This window comes from Capsicum annuum, chromosome 9, assembly GCF_002878395.1.
Source record: "Capsicum annuum cultivar UCD-10X-F1 chromosome 9, UCD10Xv1.1, whole genome shotgun sequence".
NCBI lineage: Eukaryota > Viridiplantae > Streptophyta > Magnoliopsida > Solanales > Solanaceae > Capsicum > Capsicum annuum.
The window spans coordinates 3,486,036-3,499,734 of record NC_061119.1 but is presented as its reverse complement, the minus strand read 5'-3'; the positions used below and the strand labels follow the sequence as shown (position 1 = coordinate 3,499,734).

General features: G+C 34.6%; 1 protein-coding gene across 1 annotated transcript; it reads left to right on the top strand.

Moving 5' to 3' along the window:
• The first annotated feature begins 4,411 nt into the window (after positions 1-4,411).
• LOC107843155 (aspartic proteinase 36) lies at positions 4,412-13,491 on the top strand. The gene is made up of 10 exons (XM_047396003.1): positions 4,412-4,915; positions 7,381-7,510; positions 7,621-7,871; positions 8,949-9,176; positions 9,591-9,753; positions 10,651-10,724; positions 10,838-10,934; positions 11,172-11,235; positions 12,547-12,618; positions 12,733-13,491. Exons 1-10 carry the CDS (start codon positions 4,671-4,673, stop codon positions 12,897-12,899), a joined length of 1,491 nt encoding a protein of 496 aa, XP_047251959.1. The 5' UTR covers positions 4,412-4,670; the 3' UTR covers positions 12,900-13,491.
• The last annotated feature ends 208 nt before the right edge of the window (positions 13,492-13,699 follow it).

Genomic DNA, 13,699 nt, shown 5'->3' with positions numbered 1-13,699 from the left:
AAAAAAATATTTATTACTCCATCACAACCTTTATTTGTTTGTGGCATTTAGACTTCTAATACAGAAACGTGATGGCATAGAAAAGACTCTCTTGGTCTCTTTCTATCTCAACTAGGACGAACATATAATAAAGAATCTTTATATTTAACTGTTCGAAATTAAGTGGGAGAATGAATAAAAAAATATTCGTTATTCGTGTAATATACAATCAAACCTCGTTACAGTGATAACATCATCATGATTCAAATCTAGAAGCTTATTGCCAAGCCCCCCTATATTATTTAATTTGAATAAGTTGGGAAATTAAATCTAAAATTGTTTGTATTAAATTATGGGACAAGTAATCTTTGATTGCTCCAAAGTTTTGTTCACTTCATGTTTGTCAATAACTTATACTCAAATTTTGGAAAATAATTTGAAAAATAGGTGTTACTTAATTTTAAAGCCACGTAGATTACATCAATGAATGGTTAATGTAAAATTATTATTTTTTCATATTAATTAAATGTTCCTTTAAGTAATCAATTTGGTTAATTTATACATTAAAAAAATACAATAATTGTATTTTTTTTTAAAATGACTTAAATCTGGTAAGAGACTAGTAAATTTGCAATATGATATCTACTCTCATTAAACATTTATGTTAGGATAAAAAAAAATTCTACAACTTTAAAAGAATATAAAAAAATAATAAGAATATTTTGAGATCTTGCAAAAATATTTTAATTATGAATGTTGGTCTTTGTCTTTCAATAAATGAGTCAACTGTCAACATTGTGTCTGCTGTTTATTATTTTTTAATTATAATTATTATTTTATTTTTTCACATCATATTTTTATTTTTTATATTGCAGTTAAATGACAGGTGATTGTTATCTGACAAAAATAAAATAAATGTGCAATTTTCAATTATTGTGGGGCCAAAATTTACCCCTAATGTTTTGTACATGTCCTTTATGCTAGTATATGACATATTATCAAATAGTATTCCACAAATCAATGATTCATATAAGAAAATGAAGGCAAAAAAGTGTAGAAAAAAAAAGTTTGAATTTACTTTTAAAATTGAAATTTGAAATAATTACAAACTTTTAACGTGAAGAATCAAAGTCGAAACAAATCTTTCTTGTATATTTCTCATTCCGAGAGCTACTTTCCCTGTTTCTTGAATATCAACACAGAAAACCACCAAAAAGACAACACGTCGTTCATGTTAATTAAACCTTATCCATAATCAAACTTTATTTAGTATGACATATTATTATCAAATAATATTCCACAAATCAATGATTCATAAAAGAAAATGAAGGCAAAAATGTGTAGAAAAAAAAGTTTGAATTTACTTTTAAAATTGAAACTCAAAATAGTTGGTACAAACTTTTAAAGTGAAGAATCAAAATCAAAGTAAATCTTTCTTGTATATTTTCGTTTCGAGAGCTACTTTCTCTATTTCTCGAATATCAACGCAGAAAAGTACAAGTAAAGGCGACACATCGTTTATGTTAATTAAACTTTATCCATAATCAACTTTAGTATGACATAGTATCAAACAATATTCCACAAATCAATGATTCATAAAAGAAAATGAAGGCAAAAAAGAGAAACAAATCTTTCTCGTATATTTCTCATTTTGAGAGCTACCTTTTTCGTGTCTCGATTATCAACGCAGAAAATCAAAAGAAGAAGCAACACATCGTTCATGTTAATTGAACCTTATCCATTATCAACTTTATGTTAGTACTATGACATACTATCAAACAATATTCCACAAATCAATGATTCATAAAAGAAAATGAAGGCAAAAAAGTGTAGAAAAAAAAAAGTTTGAATTTACTTTTAAAATTGAAACTCAAAATAATTACAAACTTTTGAAGTGAAGAATCAACGTCGAAACAAGTTTTTCTTGTATATTTTTCATTTCGAAAGATACTTTCTCGAATATCAACGTAGAAAACCACACAAGAAGAGGTGACACATCGTTCATGTTAAATAAACCTTATCCATAATCAACTTTATATTAGTATGACGTACTTAAGGGCGGAGCATACTCTTGTGTTAGGGATTCATCCGAACCCCTTTTAAGCAAAAAATTATATTGTATAGACTGTATACATGGTTAATATTATTTTTTTATGTATATATAGTAGATGTCGAACTCCATTCGATTAGTTCGTATGTTTACTTATGGACCCTCTAAAAAAATTCTAACTCCATCACTAGACATACTATCGAATAATATTCCACAAATCAATAATTCATAAAAGAATATGAAAGCAAAAAAGAGAAAGAAAAAAAAAAAGAGAAAAGTTTCTATTAACTTGTAAAATTAAAACACAAAATAATTTCTTTAACTTTTTCATATCTCAAAAAAAAAACAAAAAAAACAAGCGTATGAAATACGCACTGATATTATGACATTGATCCCATTACACAAACTTTTATCAAAATCTTCTCTATCCACATTGCCATGCTACTTCAATCATTACTTGTTAAGTACACTTTTTTAGAATTATTATTATTAATCCTTTGAATTATCCTAATTTGTATTTTCATTAAAGGTTAAATACATGAATAATACGAGTTGTTGGTCGGATGATAAGCATATTCATCTTCAAAATTTGAACCTAATATTGTGGGTACAGTTCATAAAGGGTGCATTCATAAAGGGTGCAAAAAGGCTCAAGATCACCCCCCCCTCCCCCCCATCCTGCAAAAGAAAAAAAAAAAGGAGAGTCCGGAAAATGGCTCCACCACAAGAGTAGTGGCGGACCCAAAATTTTGAAAATGTGGGTATTCGAAAACGTATATTGACGTCTAAAGTTTTAAGGTTCCGCCTGCAAACAAAACACTCAACTATCTTCTTGGGTGTCTTTCTAAACCTTATACCAAATTTTATATGGAGTACCTTTTTTATATAATTATACCTAGTCTGTATCGAATCTAATGGGTACCGAAGCACCAAATGACAGGTTATAGGTTCGCCCCTGCACAAGGGTGTATTGTACGCAGTCTTATCTTATATTTCTGTCAGAGGCTGTTTCTAAGACTTGAATCCATCAGCTCTTGGTCATATGACAACAATATTACCAGTTACTTCAAAATTCTTCTTCCACCACAAGGCTGGAGATCCCAAAGAGGGGTTAAAAAGGGATGATATAATTAAATTTATCAATAAATTTTATTATAAAAAAATATTTTAATTACTTTTTAGGAATGAATAATTTCATAAAAAGTACATTCAAATTGAAGTATCACCTCTCTTAAACATATGCATTAATTTTAGGGTCTAGAGATTAGTATTCGTGAGTCGTAAACGTTTGTTATAGTTAAGATTAACATTTATTATTAAAAAATGTGACATGCATTCACGTGTTTAATAAAAAGCATGACGTAGTTTAAATGTCCAAATAAAATTTACCGATAAATTTAACGGATCATGCTGTACTTCGCCAAAATTAAAAATTTAATCCCCAACATACCCCTGTAACAACTCTCTAATCAACCATATGCACAGAGCCCATTTTTGACAATTCACTAGCTCCACCATTTGATTACTTACCCCAAATGGTCACGAATATTGAAATGGATCATACTGGGACGATCCCCAACCTCTCTGGCATGCCTCGATCGATTTTTGGTCCGTGGCTCGGACATTTTTTGGATCCAAAATCGATCGAGGCGTGTCAGGGAGGCTTGGGAGCGGCCTAGTGTGGGCCGTTTGTGTGGATGAGGCCAATTTGGTATTCAAACGGGACTACTCAAGCCTACTGTCTTTATACAGTAGACAATATATTTCATGCTTAATTCTGAAATATTTTATTATATTATATTTTTTTAATGAAATGAATTACTTTACAAATTATAATTTCAAGACTCTAAATTGGAATTAGAAAAACAGGCAAATAATATAAATTTTGATAGATATTTTACATAATTAATAAAAATTCTGATTTTGAATATGTCTAGAGATATTATTAGCTTACCCAGTAACTTTTGTAAAGATATATAAGTAGCTTTTCATATATTTTTTTTGATTTCATATCTGTCGAGATACATTGTTTCTTTTATAAAAATACATAATTAGCTCTCAATACATACATTCTTTTAATTTTGAATCTATCAAGCTACATAATTAGCTAATGATACATTAAACGGAGATATAGCTACTTTATAAGGATGAAAATTTGTATAAATATGATAAGTTAAGGTGCATGTTTATGTTATTTTTTTCAAAAAAAAAAATACTCCTAGTAGGTAGTTCTTTTCATTTATTTAATTTGAGTTAACTGATATCTATTGCCGATGGAATTAATAAATATCTCATGAATTTAGTGATGAAAACTGATTCGAACACTATAATTATTATTCAAAAAAAAATACTACTAATAATTTAATTTAATTAGTGTACCAAACAATGTGACAGTATATAAGTGTTGAGTGTTCAATGTATTTGTAATTTTTCAAAAAAAAGAAAAAAAACATAAACAAGACAGCCTCCTTTCTCTCTCTTGAAAGCACAAAACCCAAAATAAAGATTACTGTTATTGTTCTTGCTCATCATTTTTTTCCACAAAAATCCAATCTTTTTAGTGTTTCTTGACTTGGGTTGTACTTAAATTTGCATAATTTATACATTTTAATACATATTTTACCTTTTTTCAAGAATCTTTATGAAGTTCTTTAGTGTAATTTTGGTGGTGGCAGCCGCCGCCGCCGTAGTGGCGGCGGCGGCGGTGGTTGCTGGAGCTGAGAAGTTGCCAGCAGGGGTGTTGAGCTTGGAAAGGATTGGTGGGAAAGTGGAGGTGGAGGAAGTTAGAGCTAGGGATAAAGCTAGACATGCTAGAATGTTGCAGAGTTTTGGTGGTGGTATTGTTGATTTTCCTGTTGTTGGTTCATCTGACCCTTATCTTGTTGGGTAAGTAGTATATTTATAAGACTATATTGTTCATATTTCAAGTGATTTTTAGTGTGTGTGTGTGTGTGTGGTTATTGTGGAGTTTTGGTTAGTTGATGTAGCAAGTGTTGTGTGAAAGTTTGATTCTTTATGGATAAGACTGTATTGTTCATATTTATGGTGATTTTTAGAGTGTGTGTGTGTGTGTTTGTTGTTGTGGAGTTTTGGTTAGTTGATGTAGCAAATGTTGTGTGAAAGTTTGATTCTTTATTGATAAAACTATATTGTTCATATTACTAGTATCTTTTTTGTGTGTGTGTTTGTTTTTGTTGTGTGGAGTTTTGGTTGTTTCATATAGCAAATGTTGTGTGAAAGTTTGATTCTTTATTGATAAGACTAGATTGTTCATATTTCTAGTGAATTTTAGTGTGTGTGTGTGTGTTGTTGCAGACATATTTCTAGGGTGAGTGTGTGTGTTTGTTGTTGCAGTCATATTTCTAGAGTGAGTGTGTGTTTGTTGTTGTTGCAAAGATATTTCTAGGGTGCGCCTGTGTGTTTGTTGTTGCACTCATATTTCTAGGGTGAGCATGTGTGTTTATTGTTGCATTCATATTTCTAGGGTGCGTGTATGTGTTTGTTGCTGTTGCACTCATATTTCTAGGGTGCGTGTATGTGTTCGTTGCTGTTGCACTCATATTTCTAGGGTGAGTGTGTGTGTATTTGTTTACTGTTGTTGTACTCATATATGTAGTGACTTTTGTTGTTGATAAGACTATATTGTTGGTATTAATTAAATTTTAGTGTTGATGTTGTTGTGTTTTTGTTTGTTTGTTGTTGTTGCGGGGTTTTGGTTGGTTAATATAGCAAATGTTTTGGGAAAGTTTGATTCCTTATGATTTTAAAAGTTGAAACTTTATGTGAATTGTGGAAACTATGGCCTATGACATTTGTTTTGTGAATTTGGTCTCATATTAGTAGTCCTTGAGTTAAGTGTTTATCAGAAACAACCTCTCTACCTCCAAGATAGTGATAAGGTATGGATATGCACTACCTTCTTTGTGAGATTACATTGGGTACGCTGTTGTTTGGTCATATTAGTAGTCATATTATTGCTCTTGTAGTTTCTTGTCCTTTAATTTTTGTTACTATATGTTGATTGTTTGTACCTCGATTATCATATTTTTGTTGTTGTTGTTGAGTTTTGGTTGGTTGATATAGCAAATGTTATGGGGAAGTTTGAATCTTTATGATGTTAAAAGTTGAAACTTTATGTGAAATGTGTTGAAGCTGTAGCGTATAGTGTTTTATTTTATTTGTTTTGTGAATTTGGTTTCATTTTAGTAGTAATATTATTGGTCATTAGTTTGTTGTCCTTCGATTTCTGTTACTATCTCATTATTCCTTGTATCTCGATTATCGTATTGTTTTGTTGTAGTTTCTATTCGGTTGATTCTTGTACTTCCGTTACTCCTTTTTAGCGTGGAGCTTTGGTTGGTTGATATAGCAAATGTTTTGGGAAAGTTTGATTCTTTATGATGTTAAAAGTTGAAACTTTCTGTGAGATGTGTGGAAGCTATGGCCTATTACATTTGTGTTGTGAATTTGGTCTCATATTAATAGTCACGCTATTGCTCTTGTAGTTTCTTGTTCTTTGATTTTTGTTACTATTGCTGATTCGTTGTACCTCAATTATCGTATTGTTTTGTTGTAGTTTCTATTCTGTTGATTCTTGTACTTCCGTTACTTCTTTTCCTGGACTGCTTTGCACTGTTTTTTCCTTGAGCCGAGAGTCTAAGGAAACAACCTCCCTACCTTAAGATAAGTAGGGTGCACTCTACCATCTCCAGACTCCACTTTGTGGGAGTTTGGAGTTGTCGTTCGTGCACCGGTCCCCAACGGAAGAATGAGTGATCTGTTCCCCTGCGGATTATGGCCTTACCACTCGATCCCGATAGCCAGCGGGGGATTCGGTATAGCAGCTCATTTCCATTTGGAACTACACCGGCTATGTAGTTGTTGTTGTTATTTCATTTGTGAATTTGGTCTCATGAAGTGTGAGGTAGAAGGTACCTCATGGAATTACTAGAGATGCTGATCACCGTGCTTATTTTTTTTTTTAAATATTGGTTTTCAGTATATTAAAATGCCCGTAGTGCAACGAACTTTATTAAGCTGTTTTTCTTTTCTATGTGCTTTCTTGTTAATTGTTGATTGGATGGTGATGTTGATGTAGTAGTGATAGTTCTGTTTGCTTTAAATTGTATTGTTTCTTATTCCGATGCAAGATATTTAAATAAGATCGATAAGCTTCGTGTTGCTAAAAGCCTAAAAACCACGAACATTATCTATATCACTTGGCCTTGGCATTTTCATTCTGTTATTTGAGGACGACGGCCAATCTATCTAAATGTGTGTCATTCTACACTATCAATTTTGTTGACTATCATGTCTCGTTCTCTAGCTTTATACGTTGGTTGTGTTCGTAGCCTTTATTTTACAAAAGTACGGCTGGGAACTCCACCAAGGGAATACAATGTGCAGATCGATACCGGCAGTGATATCCTGTGGGTCACCTGCAGTTCCTGTGACGATTGTCCTCGAACAAGTGGACTTGGGGTAACTTATTTTTCCTTCATCTTGTTTTTGCGCCTTTACTTATAAAAAGTGTGGTAAAGTAAATGAATTACCCTCTGTTACAAACTTCTGACACTGTTACGTGCACGCAGGTTGAGCTCAACTTCTATGATGCTACGAGCTCATCAACTACTTCTCCCATTTCTTGTGCGGACCAAGTGTGCGCCTCTATAATTCAAACTTCCTCTACCGAGTGCTCTACAGAAACCAATCAGTGTGGTTACACCTTTCAGTATGGAGATGGGAGTGGAACAACAGGCCATTACGTAGCTGATTTACTATATTTCGATACAGTCCTGGGAACCTCGGTGATTGCCAACTCTTCAGCACCAATTGTTTTTGGGTGAGCTGCTATTTCTTAGATAGACTCTAAACACGCATCTTTTCTCTTTCTTCGAATACAATCATCAATATGTATTCGAAGGTGATAGAGACAGACAAGATCCTGGAGAACTAGTTACTAAACGAAGAAAAGATCCTGGAGTACTTTATCGGAATAATTAGTACAATTAAGCTTCAATTCATATATGAGTACTGATTTAGAGTAAAACAAAGTAAGGCTTGAAATATCCCTATTTCACTTGTACTTGTTGGAACTTTTCTCATAACCCGAGAATACAACATGGATATCTTTTCATTTGAAATAGTTATGGGTCATTATTAACCCAAAATATACTTGTCCGAATATACGAAAAGACTGGTTTATTATCACATGCAGCAGCCCTGCATCCGCTTCTTGGAAAAACCAAATATTATTGTCGAGGAAGAATGCGTACTGGAGAGAGTCTATCGGAAACAGCCTCTGTACTTCTTTGGAGGTAGTGGTATGGACTGCATACATTTTACCCTGCCCAGACCCCACTTGGTATGTTGTTGTAAGAACGCGTTCTGGAGAATCAGAGGGCTCACTAAGATAAAGCTGAAAGGACCAAAGAACTCGAAGTACATCATTGTGCTCTATTGACCATAACTAATCAAGGACAACAATAACTGAAAGTATATCATCGTACTCCGTTGACCTAACTGATCAAGGTTGAGTGAGTAGGAAGCCTTCAGCCAAATCCCTCTTTTATGGATCACTTGGTAACTAGGAATCGTCATGGTTCACTTCAAGTGGCGTAATGCTTTAGTGGTGATAATGTTTACGTAGTTCCCAAAGTTTTGATGCTGCAGGAGTAATTTATTCTCTTCAATTGTTGGGGTACTGCAAGGGAAATTGAACTCTCATCTCGACGTTTCACATTTATATTTGTCACTTGATGTAATGCTTTTGACGTGCTTGTATCCTTTAGATCATCGTTATTCTTTCATGACGTTAGATTCTACTCTTTTGCTTTTGATCTTTCTCTTATAGTTGTGGCTTTAGCTGAATGCATATACCTTTCGCCCGAAGCTTATACTTGTATCTGAATCAAAACAGGTGCAGTACCTCTCAATCTGGGGACTTGACCAAGACGGACAGAGCAATTGATGGAATTTTTGGGTTTGGTCAACAAGGTCTTTCTGTAATATCTCAACTGTCTTCTCGTGGGATTACTCCTAAAGTATTTTCACACTGCTTGAAAGGAGAGGGAAATGGTGGAGGTATACTTGTCCTTGGTGAGATTTTGGATCCGAGAATCGTATATAGTCCCCTTGTTCCGTCACAGTACGTATTGTTACAGTACCATGAAGTTTCTATTCTTGTTTATGACGAATATAGAGATTTGATAATTTCATCTTTGGTGTGCCTTGTGCTACATGATATAGCAGTTGTGTTCTTGATAGTTTATGATCATCTCGAGCATGTGATATATACCCAAAGCATCTCATGCTTTCTACGTCCCGAGTTTTATGATACTTTATCGATATATTATTGGTTTGACATCTATAGATTTATAGTCTTGAAATCTTGCCAAGATGATATTAATGAAGCTTTACATGTACTGAAAGAATATCCTGGTTGTGATTTTTCATGTTTTTCTACATTATTCGTTTTTCAACTATAAGCACGGGAATGGGATGGGCACCAGGAAAGAAAATGGTCTTTCGCAAACTTGATTTGTCCTCTCCACTCTTGCAGGGTGCATTACAATGTATTTCTGCAGAGCATTGCTGTAAATGGACAGTTGGTGCCTGTTGATCCATCAGTGTTTGCGACAACTGGCAATCGAGGAACTATTGTGGATTCTGGTACAACTTTGGCTTATATTGCCGCAGAAGCTTATGATCCATTTGTCAGTGCTGTAAGTTCCTCGATTGCTCCCTCCATCTTAACTTGAATATTCGATTGCTCTCTTTATCTATACCCAAATTATATCCACGTATCTTAAATAGGAAAATCTGACCACATACTTTTCAACAAGAATCTGACCGCATATGTTTTATAGCAATCTCGCTTAAAGAATAAATGGAAAGAGTGGAACAAAGTGTCGCTTCGGGAAACATGGTATTGAAAATCTTAAAAACCCGTAGGTTCCCAATTTTAAAGCATTTTAGAGAACAAAGCTGTGCATGTCCATAGTGTACATTATAATGTATTCAATTTTAATCTCTTCCACTAGAAAACAAAAATATAACCAATATTCACGCCATTGTTATTATTAAATGGTTTATATCTTGAACTCTAATATTAATCAAGTCAAAGGACAATAAACTGTGTCGCCAGTTTAATTGTGGATTATGTACGTCTTTTGTAAGTTGTGTATATTATGCTATATGCAAGGAAGAATTGCAACCACACGTTATTTTACCTTTTACTTCTGAGGATAAAGGAAAACATTTTGATAAGATGACCTTCAATTCAAGTCTACTCCAACTCCAAAAGGGCAGCCCGGGAGGCCATGCGCAGGGAAGGGCCAGACCGCAAGGGTCTATTGTATGCAACCTTACCCCGCATAAGTCCACTCCAACTCCATTTACGTTAAATTTGATATGGATTTAGGCTCAAGTATCCACATAATAATCTAATGTTTTCTTTTCCCGGACTAATAGATGAGTAGATTAAGCTTGTTTTTTCATTTATCAGATCAAAAAAGTTCAAAATCTTGCTTAAGTCGACACCGAGGAATGTGTCTTTGATATGAAGGTTAATTAGCTGATTCGGCATTTATCCTGAAAATTGTTTTATCATTCATCTGCAGATAGCTGCTGCTGTTTCACAATCAGCTAGGCCAATCGTCTCACGAACAAAACCGTGCTTTCTGGTGTCCTCAAGGTCCATCCTTTTATAAGTGAATAGATATTTACTTTGAGTTCTTAACGACAGAAATACTTTTACCCAACTGCTTTGGTGACTTGAATATGACACCCTTTTTCATTCCGAAACAGCATAGCTGAGATATTTCCACCAGTTTCTTTGAACTTTGATGGTGGCGCATCAATGGCTTTAAGACCGGCAGACTATCTTGTGCATATGGGCTTTGTTGTGAGTACTGGAATCTATATTTGTATTTGAATGTCTTTTCGATCAGCAGTCACCTTGATCTTGATGGATATGTTGCTCGGAGTCTCCAAAAATGTTTCCACACCCATCTCAGATTCTCCAAGAGTGCACTACTTTTGGAGAATCTTGTACGCGGCCTCGACATTTCTGAAGACTTCAAGCAACATGGCTTCTTGATGAACTACAAATCTAAGTGACTAAATTGAATGTTTCTAACAGGAAGGTTCTGCTATGTGGTGCATCGGCTTTGAAAAACAAGAACAAGGAGTAACAATTTTAGGAGGTTGGTACTTGGTTCCTTGTTTACTATAACATCTATATGCCTAAACCGGAGCTGGTTTCATGATTAGTTTTTCAATGTATCTACTAGGATTGTGGTTACTTGTAATATCTACTGCATCATTGCATTAGTGTCTTTGTGGGTGCTTACGCATTCCATCACTCAACAAACGAAATTGTATGTTTAGAGCATGTTTACTAGACAAGGTGCACTATTCTCATTCCTCTTTAGTGATCATGTTGGTTGAAAAATAGATTAAGGGGAAGGCGAGAGTTTTAACCATCAACGGTTTGAGCATTTGTGAAAGTAGAGTTTGTTACATAGTTGTCAATCTAAATTATAACCAATTTGGATACGGCACCCTTTTGTTTTTCTCCCATCGACATAAAAGGCATACTTCTTAGTCATCTAATCTAGGAGCCTTCTGTATGATCTTTTGTTCCTGGTCCATTTTAACTTATACTGGTCCTAAATGAGTACCTTAGACTCTAGGGATAACCATGGATTACGAGTTGTGTTTTGTTCTCTCTTTTTCCTTTCACTGCTGGCTAACACAACTTGAAGAGTTGAGTTCCAAACTGCTTCAAGGTTTAGGTCTATTATTCGTGCCAACTTCTTAGCGAGTGTTGGCTCCCAAATCCTCTCTTTCTAACTTGCACATGCATGCTCATCCACACATATACGCAAAGACATCTACTGTTATAAACATAATTTATGAGAAAAATATATTAAGTGAAAAGTATCAACCACCGACTTCACTATGTTATGATCAACATTAAGTGAAAATTATTAATCTTCTTTGTTTTTGTTTTTGCGTGTGGGTGATTATCCGTGTATTTTATGCGTGTTGAATGTGTGAGCCCTTTACTTGCTATGGAGGAGTTAACCGGTAGCATAATTAGTGAGTTTCATGATGCAGATGATAGTTTTAATTAGCAAAATCGACACTATTTTAGCCATCCATGTGCCCTTGAGCTCCCTTCCTCTTCCCTCTAGACATTCTACTAAATTTGATTATTCAATTGTTCTTCTCGCTTATGGTTTATTGGTATAAAATCTCGTGTTAGCTTAAGTTGAGAGATTTAAACTTTTAACATTGCTAGCTCAAGGTGAATCATTTCCACGAGTCAACTTCTCTGAATGATTTAATAGCACAAATGCTCAAAAAGTCTATCCATACTTGGGCATTTGAACTATTTATTCCGTATGAGTTGACTTATTGCATTGTCCTGCACCTTCATTCGTCTAAGTATCCTGGATTCATAGATAAGCAAGAATCTAGGTTGCACTTACTGTATTTTTTTGTTTTTTTAGATCTCGTTTTGAAAGATAAGATCGTTGTGTATGACTTAGCACGGCAAAGGATTGGATGGACAGATTATGATTGTAAGTACCCTCTTCTCATATCTGAAATAAACGTTGGCATGACATGCTCCTTCCCTCCGAATTTGTTCTCTATTCATAATGTTCTTTTCGTGACTAATGTATTTGTCATCATAGGTTCATCATCTGTGAATGTGTCCATAACCTCCGGCAAGGGTGAGTTTATCAACGCTGGACAGTTAAGCGTGAACGGTGCATCAGGTGGTGCGCTTTTCAATCTGCAGCACACGAGAACTAGTGCGCTTCTGCTATTATTGGTGCTTGTGATTGGTTTCCCATTTTAACTTAAACGTTCAGTTTTGACTTCCTTTGGTAAATTTATAAGCTTCGCCGACTAATATTACTGTAGTTGGCTAGCACTTGTGTCATTACAAAGTTTTCCACTTAGCTTATGAGGCCTCTACCTTCTTTCTGACCTCGAAAAAGATTTGTCCTTCAGATGTCGCCTCTGACGTGAGTTGCACGTGTATAGGAGAGGCCTTTACCTTCCTTCTGACCTCGAAAAGATTTGTTCTTTAGATGTGTCTATCGTGACTAGCAATGTACATAACCTCTTAGTTAAGGATGGGGAAGTGAAGACGTGTTAACTAGAAGCGCGATGAAAGCAATTTGTGTTTTTTGCTTCATATCGAGTTGTTGTAAAAGGAAAAGTAGAATTTTCTTGAAGCCCTGGGCTTGTTGTAAAGCATTGGTTTCTCAGATATGCACATTGCATCATTGTAAAACGAATTTGCAACTGTCAGTAGTGCTGTTTGTTAAATTTTCAAATCCTCATTTGTTAGTAGGAATTAGTTTCCCATTTGTCTTATGGACAGTACTGTAATGCATTTTAAGATTTGTTTCAGTGTAATGGAAAGTGTGGAGTTACTATATTAATCAGCTTCCCCCTCCCCCCCCCCCCCCCCCCAAAACACCCCTACAGACATGAATAGATACTTTTCATTTAGACCATACAACGAAAACATATCTAGTGAAATCCTACAGGTGAGGTCGAGTTTTGGGGATGGTAAGAGTTTGTGCAAACCTTACCACTACCTCATGGAGGCTGTTTTTGAAGACACTCGGGATGCACTTGGGCTGAGGG

Coding starts and splice junctions, on each gene's coding strand:
- LOC107843155 (XM_047396003.1), top strand. CDS start 4,671: ATGAAGTTCTTTAGTGTAATTTTGGTGGTGGCAGCCGCCGCCGCCGTA. Junction 7,872..8,948: donor TCAGCACCAATTGTTTTTGG/GTGAGCTGCTAT, acceptor GAATCAAAACAG/GTGCAGTACCTCTCAATCTG. Junction 10,725..10,837: donor TGCTTTCTGGTGTCCTCAAG/GTCCATCCTTTT, acceptor ATTCCGAAACAG/CATAGCTGAGATATTTCCAC.